The 12,985-nt window shown below is 41.1% G+C and overlaps 1 protein-coding gene across 2 annotated transcripts in view; it reads left to right on the top strand.

Moving 5' to 3' along the window:
- Positions 1-12,985, top strand: part of LOC120860477 (methionine synthase) — a 124,223-nt gene that overhangs the window by 41,151 nt on the left and 70,087 nt on the right. For both annotated transcript variants that reach the window (XM_040236296.1, XM_040236297.1), the window contains 3 exons: positions 264-376; positions 3,589-3,729; positions 4,868-5,053. In XM_040236296.1, coding sequence (XP_040092230.1) covers positions 264-376; positions 3,589-3,729; positions 4,868-5,053 — 440 coding nt within the window. The remainder of the gene's footprint in view (positions 1-263; positions 377-3,588; positions 3,730-4,867; positions 5,054-12,985) is intronic.

Genomic DNA, 12,985 nt, shown 5'->3' with positions numbered 1-12,985 from the left:
TGTTACTCAGAGCTGGTTATGATTCAGCTCTTTAGAGAAATTTGCAATTTCCAACCCTGAAATATTTCTTCCTTTGAGAGTTCTCGTGGTAAACATAGAGACTTGTCCTGTGTTTAAATATCCATAGGGGAAAAGGTCATGCCAAGCTAGTTAGATGGGATATGGCATAGAAACTTCTTTTCTATTTTATGACAACATTTGTTTTCTGTCTCTTGTCGTTACATGTATTTTCAGAAAATTTTCAAAATACTTCTCCTTTTAAGGTCTAGAGCCCTTCAGGATTGGACCATACACCAACTTTGTTAACATTGGAGAGCGCTGTAACGTTGCAGGATCCAGGAGGTTTGCTAAACTCATCATGGCAGGAAATTATGAAGTGAGCATCATTAATAAGACCCTTGAGTCATCCGCCATGTATTTTGGCTGAGACAGCATGTAAACAAAGCTGCTCTGCCTTTGATAGCATTGTTAGCAGAGATGCTAGACAGTGTGAGAATGGTAAAGTGTGTTTGCAGCCAGGCGGGCCGGTGGGAGGATGAGGCTTCGAAAAACCAAAGCTGCTCTTGTTGATATTTGTCAAAAAAATGCACTCGAGGTATGAAATGGGATGAGATGGGAGAGACCCAGGTTCTAGCTGTTTCTATTAATTGTGAAATTTTAAAAGTTTGAAGATACTGTTCATTTCAACTTCTCACAAATCCTTTAAAGAAACCGAAAGCCAAGATAATTCCTATTTATATTCTCATGACCACATCAGATATTGACCAGCATGGTATTATTGATTCTATTCACTGTAAACTACAATAAACAAGCAAACACAAAGAATAGGCCCTGCCTTGAAAAGTTTTGCCCTAGTGTTCTTAAACTTGATCACTCTATGAATGAGCAGAATTTAATCCAGAGAGAGCCCATCATGGACAGACTTCTTTTTTCTTATGCAAATATGAAGTTGAAACATGAAGGAATCTGATCTGGGCTTTAATGATTTTATTTTTTTCATTAACCTTCTCTCATTTTAAGATTTTAAAAACCTTTAGATCTTCCAGCAACCAGTATCAAAGTAGACTTAGTTTTAGTCACAGAGAAAGTGTGCATTTATCATCCTTTATGAATGTGTTAATGAGTGCTCTGTGGTGTCCCATGGAGGTCTGCTCTGTGGGTATTTCAGTTATATGGTTATATGGTTCCTGACGGTTCCCATCTGTCCTCTTCCCTTCATCCCTGCTACTACTCAGCCAGCACGTCCTGCTGCTGTGGTCTCCCCAAGTTTAGAAGCTTTCATGGGGTGGCTTTTTTTGCACATGGGATTCAACCCAAACTCGCTAGGCCATCATCCAGTTCTCTCCAGTTAGACACCAACCTGCCTTCTGTCCTGATCTATCATCTGAATGTTCCAGGAGGCTTTCTTCTGCCTCCAGGCCTTCATTGATGTCTACTCTTATGAAATCCCTATGACCGTTCATGATGGTATAGAGTTCTGGAGTGGCGGTGTTCTCTCTCTGTTTTGATAATTAAAACCATTCTGTGGTGTCCTGTTCAGTCTCAGATTTGATAAAGTTGCTACTGAGAGCAGACAGCATTTTAGGAAGAAGCAGGCAAGTGGGAGTGGTCTTACTACATGCCTGTCACTGTGCTCAGCGCTTTGTGGCATTATTTACTTCATCTTTTCAGACCTGTGAGAGAGGTGTTATTATCATCCCCATTTTACAGATGTCCAGCTGGAGGTTTGGCGGAGGTTAAACCACTCGCCTGTTGTTTCACAGCAAGTGAATGTTAGACCCCAAGTCCTCCAAGCCCATACCCTTCACCGCTCTGCTGTCTCAGCAGGGATGGGGCTGGAAAGTAGGAAGTGCGTGGGGAGGAATGACTCCTCGCTGGATTCCAGTTCCCCTATATAGTGCTCCCTCAAGGTTCTCTGGTTACGGGAATGAGCACTGACCTGAGAGAAGGTCCAGTCCAGTCTGTTCACTCAACTTGTACCTCTTTAAACAAATCATTCATCCCTTGGAGCCTGTGTGGGAAGTTGGACCCCTGAGCTATTATTCTCTTGCTCTTCTGGTGTAGAAAGGCGTTGGCGTCTCTGTTTTGTGTCTTTTGACCTCTGGTCTAAACAGGTCACTGCTTACTGTCTCCCCTCTGCTTCCTCCAGTTTGTTTCCCAGGGGCAGCTGAAGCCACTCCCTCTCAGGTAGCTTTCTCTCTTCAGTCCTCAGGGATCTCGCCCTTCCAGGTGTTTAGGCAGGACATTTGACTCTCACATTGTATGGCAGTGTCCAGAGCTTCTCCTATGACTGTCATGTGCCCTCAACTAGATGTAAGCCCTTCAGGAACAAGGACTATGATTTATGCTTCTTTTTATTCTTTATGATATTTAATGTATTGCTGATACCAAAACACTTTTTGATTTGCTGAATCTTACTGCAACCCTTTTTCTCTGTGTAATGTTGGATCATTGTGAATGGAATTCCCTCGTGGCCTGTGGCAGAGGGTCTCATGCCTCTTATGATTGCTAAAAATTTCTGTTTGATTTTCTTTGGCTAAGAAAAAATTAGGACAATATTAGAATCTACTGTTGATTTTATCCCTGCTTATTTTATTACACTATGAAACGTACAACAAAGACTTAAAGTCTCTACCAGTCAGTTAGAAAACTTTATTGAACACATCTGTTTTGCCTATCACTGTTCAAACAAGAATGGTAGATACATAAGACCTTTCTCAATTTTCCAAATGCTTAAAATCCGTTTCAGAGAATAAGCCCATATTTGTGAAACCGTGAGGAAATGGTAATATCATATACCATGTGATAATGTTTATAATTGTTGCAAATGTTTAGAGGCAGCCAGTCATTGTGGAATAGCAGTGTTTTCCAAAGTATGTTCTCTGGAACGCTGATCCTAGAGGATATTCCTTAAATGATCATAAGTGGGAAATGCTGTGTATTGCATTTTGTACTTGGAGATTTACAGTGTATAGTAAGGTATTAATGGATTTGAAAATTCTTTTAGCATAAAAAAATTTAACTTATATTTCATGTAACTGCTGTCAGTAGCCTGCAATGAATGCTTTGCGTGATTTGGTGAATATTGAAGAGTTAGATAAGTTTTGGATGGTTTCTGTAATGGCTTTTCTTGAAGGAGGTGGGACTTGAACTGGGTCTTAAATAGTATAGAAAGGGAGGTGATTGTATTTGAAGCAGAGGGAACAATGTGTGTGACACAGAGGTAGAAGCGGATTTAGCTGGGTGAAGGGTGCCAGGGTTTGGCAGGGGATGTTGAGTTGGATAAGATGATGGGGCAGGTCCCTAGGACCTGAAACACCATGCTGAGGGACGGAGGTTCTTTATGGGAGGAATCAGAGCCTCTGTGGGTTCTGAGGAGTGATGAACTGTGATGGAAGAGATGTTTAGGAAAGGTTCATCTGTGATGGTTGAGAGCAGCTCAGGGTCAGGGGGTGGGAGGGTGAGGGGCTGGCTAGCTAGCCAAGTGGAATTAGAAGGGACTGCCTGGGATGGTGAAGGACTACTTTTGTCAGTCTTTTCTTGAGTCACCCTGTCCTGACACTGCTTCCTCTTGAATTCTTTCCTCAGGAAGCACTGAGCGTTGCCAAAATGCAGGTGGAAATGGGAGCCCAGGTGTTGGATATTAACATGGATGATGGCATGCTGGATGGTCCAAGTGCAATGACCAGATTCTGCAACTTCATTGCTTCCGAGCCTGACATTGCCAAGGTTGTATGGAACTTCGATTCATCAAGGGGAATTTACATGTGCTGCTCTGTCGCTCATTGACTTTGTCACTTTTCCCTTTGTCTGTCATCTTATACATTGGTGTTCTGTTGTACTGCGTTGAAAGCCCAGTGGTTTCTGATTGTTCATTTCCTCACATAATGGCAGCCTTTCAATATAAACCAGACTTCAGAGAGAAAGATGTGACAGTAGTGCGACTGTTTGCAAGGCTTCTGGAATTGGTCACAAGGAGTATTGAATTTCCTCTGATGTCTGAATAGCCTAAGAACTAACTTTTCATGTCTCTGAAGGATATACTTACCTGTTCCTACCAATTATTAGTTCTGTTTCCACTGCAGACTAGGGAACTCAGATATCAGATAGTCCTTCCTTATTGCAGGAAGAACGGACCTTTTTAGGCATATCAGAGTAAGACAAAATCATAAAACAAGATTAAATTGAAGTATTAATGTCAGCTTTTACATTTGTTTTTTAAGATGAAAGTTAATTTTTGTGTCAAACTTTTCAAAAATTTTAGATGGGTTCTAAAAACTTAAAAATGTTCATTTCTTTACAATTGAATGTGTGATGAGGAGTGAGTTTTGACTTTTTTTTGTTTTTGTTATTCTTTTAAGGACAATTCCTAGAGCCTTAAGAGCTAGGGCTGTCGTTTTTTTGTTAAGCTTCAGCAGATGTTTAAGGGAGAAGTCGTGTGGTAAGCACTGAATTACATCAACCCATCCTTCACTTGTGTCTTAAAGCTCTGCACTTAAAAGCCTCAAGGCTTCTCTGGGAGTAAATATTTTGAGAATTTAAGGTGAAGAGAAGCTAAATGACCTGTTTAAAATCAGAATCAGAGGGGGTGAAATGACCCCAGTGAAATGACTTCTGTGCTCTCAGTCTGATATTTAGCTATGATCTTTTGAGTTACCAGTTTCTGGCCCACACATGAGGTCTCTTGTTAGACTGGAATTACTCCAAATATTTTGGTATTTAGGAACAAGAATAAGATTAAAATCCTATCTCTGTTATTTGTATATTGTTTCCCTAAAGGAGAAAGAGGGAATATATGAGGGTCCTTGGAAGGTGATTTGTGGTGACTTGCTGTCTTTCTGTGATCATCTTGCCTTTCTGTACTCAGGTGCCCTTGTGCATTGACTCTTCCAATTTTGCTGTGATTGAAGCTGGGTTAAAGTGCTGCCAGGGGAAGTGCATTGTTAATAGCATCAGCCTGAAGGAGGGCGAGGATGACTTCTTGGAGAAGGCCAGAAAGATTAAGAAGTTTGGAGCTGCCGTGGTGGTTATGGCTTTTGATGAAGAAGGACAGGTGAGTGATTTCTTTTGATCTGGCTTCACTGTGTTACACAGTGGCTTAAAGCAGTGGAAGAGAACTGAGTCCAAAACAGATGTGTATACTGTATGTACCATACATATGTGTACACACACATGGGCATACCTTAGAGATACCGTGGGTTCCATTCCATGCCACTGCAATAAACCAAATATCATAGGAAAGCCAGTCACGTGAATTTTTGGTTTCCTAATACATAGAAAAATTATGTTTACACTATACTATAGTCTATTAAGTGTGCAATAGCATTGAAAGTGAAAGTGTTAGTTGCTTAGTCGTGTCTGACTCTTTGCAACCCCCTTCGACTATAACCCACCAGGCTCGTCTGTCCATGGATTTCCCAGGCAAGAATACTGGAGTGGGTTGCCATTCCCTTCTCCAGGGAATCTTCCCAACCCAGAGATCGATTGTCTAGAAAAAAAGTACATACCTTAATTAGAAATACTTTATTGCTGAAAACTGCTATCATTTGAACCTCCAGGGAGTTATAGTATAGCATCAAAGATCACCACAACAAGTAGAATAATAAAAAAGAAGTTTGAAACATTGCGAGAATTACCGAAATGTGACACAGACATGAAGTGAGCAAATGCTTTTGGAAAAGTGGTATCAATAGATTTGCTTAATACTTGGTTGCCACATACCTTCAGTTTGTAAAACAATGCAGTGTCTATGAAGAACAATAAAACAAGGTCTGCCTCTATATATACGTATATATGTCTGTATATATATATGTGTGTGTGTGTGTATACACCTATTTACATCTATCTAGATATGAAAATTTGATTATATAGTAGTCACTACATCAGTTGAAAAAGGAATTAATAAATGCTGTTGAATAACTGGCTATGATTTTAGAAGAAAATAAAACTTGAGCCCAATTTCCCACCATATACCAAAATAAAATATACATCAATTAAAGGTCTAAATTAAAAAAAAAAAAGTCCAAAGAATATGTGGGAAAATATTTATCTAAATTTCGGAAGCCAGAAATAAAACTGATAGACCTATTTATATAAAAATGTAAAACTTTGTATGACAAAAGGTACTGTTTTATTTGCAGCATGAGTTACAACAGTGGGTTAATAACCCTAATATGCAGAGTTTCTATAAATCAGAGAGTAAAATACCCCTATCAAGTCAGTGGAAGAATGAACAAAGAAAATGAGCATCAATTTTTAGAAAAAGAAACACAAAATAGCCAATGAATATCCTAAGTCATGCATTCGATTTTCCATTGTAGAGTGATTTTCTTAGTTCGTAAAAGTGGAATGGCTACGTGAAAGAGTGTGTTCATGTGACATTTTTGATATACATTGTTAAATTTTCCTTCTGAAAAGTCATCTGCTGCTGCTAGTTAAGTGTGGTAAGGCCAGTTGACATAATTTTTATTTTTTTACCAAAGGTTTGACTATGTAGATAGTTAAAGAGACATATTTTTTTAATGAAAACATAAAACATATATTGTTTTATGAAAAACAAAAGCCCTAAGCCTCAAGATCCCCAGATAACTGCTTACAACTTAACTGATTCTTGTATCATTTACCTCCTCATCTTCAAATTCCAGTTCTAGTTATTATTTATTGCTGATCTAGTGGTTAAGAACTTGACTTTTTCATCATCCTCTACCTCCACTCCATGTATCTTTGCTTTTATCCCCCCATCCTTCCAATATAGTTAATTTCAGTTGTAACTATTTTGGGCACTTACATTAAGTAGTGTAAAAGTACTTAGAGCTGCCAGAACTTACACAGGACTGGGAAATAGACTCTTGGAGGGCACAACAGAAGCTTGTGCACCAGGACCCAGGAGAAAGGAACAGTGAACCCACAGGAGACTGTCCTGGACTTGCCTGTGGGTGTCTGGGGTGGGTCCGGGAGTCTCCAGTGAAGGAGTGGGTCAGTGGTGGCCTGCTGCAGGGTTGGGGGCATGGACTATAGCAGTCCATGCATGGGATCTTTTGAGGGAGGTCACCAGTATCTTCATTACCTCCACCCCAGGTAAATAGCAGGGAGGGAACACAGCTCCACCCATCAACAGAAAATTAGATTAAAGATTTACTGAGCATGGCACTGCCCATCAGAACAAGACCCAGTATCCCCCTCAGTTAATCTATCCCCTCAGGAAGCTTTCATAAGCCTCTTATCCTTCTCCATCAGAGGGCAGACAGACTGAAAACCACAATCACAGAAAACTAACCAATCTAATCACATGGATCACAGCCTTGTCTAATTCAGTGAAACCATGAGTCATGCTGTGTAGGGCCACCCAAGAAGGATGGGTCATGGTGGAGAGTTCTGACAAAACTGGAGAAGGGAATGGCAAACCACTTCAGTATTCCTGCCTTGAGAACCCCATGAACAGTATGAAAAGGCAAAAAGATAGGACACTGAAAGATGAACTCCCCAGGTTGGTAGGTGCCCAAAATACTACCAGAGATCAGTGGAGAAATAACTCCAGAAAGAATGAAGAGACGGAGCCAAAGCAAAAACAGCACCCAGTTGTGGATGTGACCGGTGATGATAGCAAGCTCCAATGCTGTAAAGAGCAATATTGCATAGGAACTTGGAATGTGAGGTCCATGAATCAAGGCAAATTGGAAGTGATCAAACAGGAAGAGTGAACGTTGACATTTTAGGAATCAGTGAACTAAGATGGACTGGGATGGGTGAATTTAAGTCAGATGACCATTATGTCTACTACTGTGGGCAAGAATCCCTTAAAAGAAATGGAGTAGCCGTCATAGTCCACAAGACTCCGAAATGCAGTACTTGGATGCAGTCCCAAAAAAGAGAATGATCTCTGTTCATTTCCAAGGGAAACCATTCAATATCACAATAATCCAAGTCTATGCCCCAACCAGTAATGCTGAAGAAGCTGAAGTTGAACGGTTCTATGAAGACCTACAAGACCTTCTAGAATTAACACTCAAAAAAGATGTCCTTTTCATTATAGGGGACTGGAATGCAAAAGTAGGAAGTCAAGAAATACCTGGAGTAAAGAGCAAATTTGGTCTTGGGGTACAGAAAGAAGCAGAGCAAAGGCTAATAGAGTTCTACCAAGAGAACGCACTGGTCATAGCAAACACACTCTTCCAACAACACAAGAGAAGACTCTACACATGGACATCACCAGATGGTCAGCACCAAAATCAGATTGGTTATATTCTTTGCAGCCAAAGATGGAGAAGCTCTATACAGTCAGCAAAAACAAGACCAGAAGCTAACTGTAGCTCAGATCATGAACTCCTTATTGCCAAATTCAGACAAATTGAAGAAAGTAGGGAAAACCACTAGACCATTCAGGTATGACCTAAATCAAATCCCCTTACGATTATACAGTGGAAGTGAGAAATAGATTTAAGGGCCTAGATCTGATAGACAGAGTGCCTAATGAACTATGGATGGAGATTCATGACACTGTATAGGAGACAGGGAGCAAGACCATCCCCAAGAAAAAGAAATGCAAAAAAGCAAAATGGCTGTCTGAGGAGGCCTTACAAATAGCTGTGAAAAGAAGAGAAGCAAAAAGCAAAGGAGAAAAGAAAAGATATAAGCATTTGAATGCAGAGTTCCAAAGAATGGCAAGGAGAGATAAGAAAGCCTTCCTCAGCGATCAAGGCAAAGAAATAGAAGAAAACAATAGAATGGGAAAGACTAGAGATCTCTTCAAGAAAATTAGAGATACCAAGGGAACATTTCATGCAAAGATGGGCTCAATAAAGGACAGAAATTGTATGGACCTATCAGAAGCAGAGGATATTAAGAAGAGGTGGCAAGAATACACAGAAATATACAAAAAAGATCTTCACAACCCAGATAATCATGGTGGTGTGATCATTCACCTAGCGCCAGACATCGTAGAATGTGAAGTCAAGTGGGCCTTAGGAAACATCACTATGAACAAAGCTAGTGGAAGTGATGGAATTCCAGTTGAACTATTTCAAATCCTAAAAGATGATGCTGTGAAAGTGCTGCACTCAATTTGCCAGCACATTTGGAAAACTCAGCAATGGCCACAGGACTGGAAAAGGTCAGCTTTCATTCCAATCACAAAGAAAGGCAATGCCAAACAATGCTCAAACTACCACACAGTTGCACTCATCTCACACGCTAGTAAAGTAATACTCAATATTCTCCAAGCCAGGCTTCAGCAATACATGAACCGTAAACTTGCAGATGTTCAAGCTGGTTTTAGAAAAGGCAGAGGAACCAGAGATCAAATGGCCAACATCTGCTGGCTCATCGAAAAAGCAGGAGAGTTCCAGAAAAACATCTACTTCTGCTTCATTGACTATGCCAAAGCCTTTGACCGTGTGGATCACAATAAACTTGGAAAATTCTGAAAGAGATGGGAATAGCAGACCACCTGACTTGCCTCATGAGAAATCTGTATGCAGGTCAGGAAGCAACAGATAGAACTGGACATGGAGCAAGAGACTGGTTCCAAATAGGAAAAGGAATATGTCAAGGCTGTGTATCGTCACCCTGCTTATTTAACTTATATGCAGAGTACATCATGAGAAATGCTGGGCTGGATTAAGCCCAAGCTGGAATCAAGATTGCTGGGAGAAATATCAATAACCTCAGATATGCATATGACACCACCCTTATGGCAGAAAGCCAAGAAGAACTAAAAAGCCTCTTGATGAAAGTGAAAGAGGAGAGTGAAAAAGCTGGCTTAAAGCTCAACATTCAGAAAACGAAGATCATGGCATCTGGTCCCATCACTTCACGGCAAATAGATGGGGAAACAGTGGCAGACTTTATTTTGGGGGGCTCCAAAATCACTGCAGATGGTGACTGCAGCCATGAAATTAACAGACGCTTGCTCCTCAAGAGAAAAGTTATGACCAACCTAGAGAGCATTTTAAAAAGCAGAGACATTACTTTGCCAATAAAGGTCCATCTAGTCAAGGCAGTGGTTTTTCCAGTAGTCATGTATGGATGTGAGAGTTGGACTATAAAGAAAGGTGAGCTCCAAAGAATTGATGCTTTTGAACTGTGATATTGGAGAATACTCTTGAGAGTCCCTTGGACTGCAAGGAGATCCAACTAGTACATTGTAAAGATCAGTCCTGGGTGTTCATTGGAAGGACTGATGTTGAAGCTGAAACTGAAATACTTTGGCCACCTCATGCGAAGGGCTGACTCATTTGAAAAGACCCTGATGCTGGAAAAGATTGAAGGCAAGAGGAGAAAGGGACGACAGAGGATGAGATGGCGGGTGGCATCACCAATCAATGGACATAGGTTTGAGTAAACTCCGGGACTTGGTGATGGACAGGGAGGCCTGGTATGCTGCAGTCCATGGGGTTGCAAAGAGTTGGACACGACTGAGCAACTGAACTGAGTGGAAAAGTGGAGCCGGGTAGTATACTATGATTCCTTTTCCTTTCCTGAATCTTGTTGGTTTTTTGTGAAGTTACCTTTGTGTTTATTTTGTTTTTATGTATTTTCAAACTATTCCCTAGTTGTATAAATTTCCAATATGCAATGTATGCAGACACATTAAGTAGACTGTCATTTTAATTTGTTGAATTATTCTCCCTCCAAGACTTCTGACATAATCAGGAGCGGTTGCTCAGGAGGCTGACTGCATAGCTGTCACTGTGATATGTCCCTCCCCATCATCTTGACAGTTCTTTTCACCTCTCTCATAGCTCTTTAGATTTCAGTTTCCTCATACTTGGTTTAATCTCTAATTTAGCGAAGTGCATCCTCTGGTGAAAGAAGACACGAAAGTAAACATTTTTGAAGCCTTATGTGTCTGAAAATGGCTTTATTCTACTTTTATACTTAATTGAAAATTATATGAGTACAAGCCTGAAATTATTTTCTCTATGTTTTTAACTCATTGGTCCATTGTCTTGTAGTTTCAGTTGGTACTGGTGAGAAGCTTAGTGCTTGTCTAACCCTTGAGTCTTTTTATGAAGCTTGTTTATTGACCCTTTTTCTGGATGTTTCTTGGATCTGCTGTGTCCATGGTTTTCTGAAGTCTCGTGATCATGAGCCATTCATTGTGTTAAGCCCTCAGTAGGCACTGTCAGTCAGGACACTTATGGCCACAGTTGCAAGAAGTTTCCTTGAATGGTTTAGCCTCTCGTGGCCTGTGTATTATTCAGAAACTGGATGTTTTGGAAAGATTGCCTAATTTTTTTTACCTTTTCTCTCCAGTTTTTCAACTTTGACATTTGTGAGATTTTGACATCTACATTTATCTTCTCTTGAGTTTCATGTTTTATGTTTATGTTCTCTTGAATTTTATGTTCTTCCAGGAGCTCTTTTTTGTTACCTAAATGTTCTTTTTCAAATGTATATAGCAGCCTGTTTAAAGGAGGCAGATGTCTTCTCTAATTCCTTCAAGTGTATCTTGAACACCTAGTATGTGCCAGGCTGTGAGGAGTTAGCAAGGAACAAAACCTAGTCCCTTCCTGTGCACAATTTGTGTTCTTAGGGGGCAAAAGGAATAAGGAAGAAAACAACATAGAAATAACATGCACACAGCGCTGCTGCTGCTGCTGCTGAGTCGCTTCAGTCGTGTCCAACTTGGTACGACCCCATAGACGGCAGCCCACCAGGCTCCCACCGTCCCTGGGATTGGGTAGTGTTGAATACAATGAAGGGATATGGAGAGAATGAGGGTGACAGGCATACCACCGTGGGAGATGCTCTTTTATGTAGAGTGGTTGGAGATGGCCTCATGGATAAGGTGACATCTTAGCAGAAAGCTGAAGGGAACCAAGGGAAACATGTAAAAATGTAGGGAAGAGGGAGCCTTGAGATAGATTCCTGCTGGTCATGTTTGAAAACCACAGGGAGGCCGGTAGAGCCAGAGCAGAGGGGAGAAGAGGTGATCGGAGGAGGACATGAGGTTAGAAAGTCTTCAGGTCAAATCACGCAGGGCCTTGGAGACCTCCGCTAGTACTTGGACTTTTCCCCTGAGTGATCTGAGAAGCCACTGAAGGGTTCTGAGCAGAGGAGCGAACCTAGTCCGAGCTGTATTTCAAAACCACTCTGGTTCTTTGTGGAGAAGGGTCTGCGGGGACCAAGCAGAACCATTGGAGGTTGTTGCTGTAGTTCAGATGAGAGTTGATTGTGACTGAGACTAAGGTGGGAGCAATAGAATATGTGAGGACTCGTCTGTTTCATATATATTTGAAATAGAGCCAGTAGGATTTGCCTTCATGGAAGTTGTGAGCCATGAAAGGAGGAGGAGTCTGGGAAATTTTTAGGTTTTTTTGGCCTGGGCAGGTGAGATAGAAGGACGGTGAACAGCCTATTTGGATGGGGTTGACTAAAAGTGTGTGTTTGGACACATGTTTGTGTGTTAAGTGTGTGCTTGTGTAGATGAGTCTGGTTTTCCTGGGCAAAGTCTGGCTTGAAGATAAGATTCTCTTCCTTGGGAATTATTTGTGCATTGATGAAAATTAAAGCAGTGAAACTGACTTCACCAAAGGAACAATGGTAGATAAGAGGTCCTAGGAACAAGTGACTCCTGGAGCCACAGTGCTTAATGGTCAGGAAGAGGGGAGGATGCTTTCAGAAGGACTTAGGAAGGACACGCTTCCTTGGTAGAAGAGGAACCAGAGGAGAGAGTTCCCCTGGAAGCCAAGTGAAGAACAAGCTTTCCGAAGGGCATGGTGAGCTGTGGATAGATCAGGGAGGAAGAGACAAGCATTTACCCTTGGATTTGAAAACAGAGTAGTTTGCGATCTTGCAGAGAATGGGGGGGCAGCAGATGTAAACCTTTTGAGGGGAATTTTGCCATAAAGGGGAACAGAAATAGAGTGGAAACCAGGGATGCATGTGAGAATAAGAATGAATGTGTGTGTGTGTCTGTATGAAGGTAGATAATGTGACCACATGGTTTTGTAAGCTGATGGGCATGACCTGGTAGAGAGAAGGG

Source organism: Oryx dammah, unplaced genomic scaffold (assembly GCF_014754425.2).
Source record: "Oryx dammah isolate SB20612 unplaced genomic scaffold, SCBI_Odam_1.1 HiC_scaffold_11077, whole genome shotgun sequence".
NCBI lineage: Eukaryota > Metazoa > Chordata > Mammalia > Artiodactyla > Bovidae > Oryx > Oryx dammah.
Note: the sequence above shows the minus strand (reverse complement) of the source record. Positions and strands in the feature narration are given on the sequence as shown.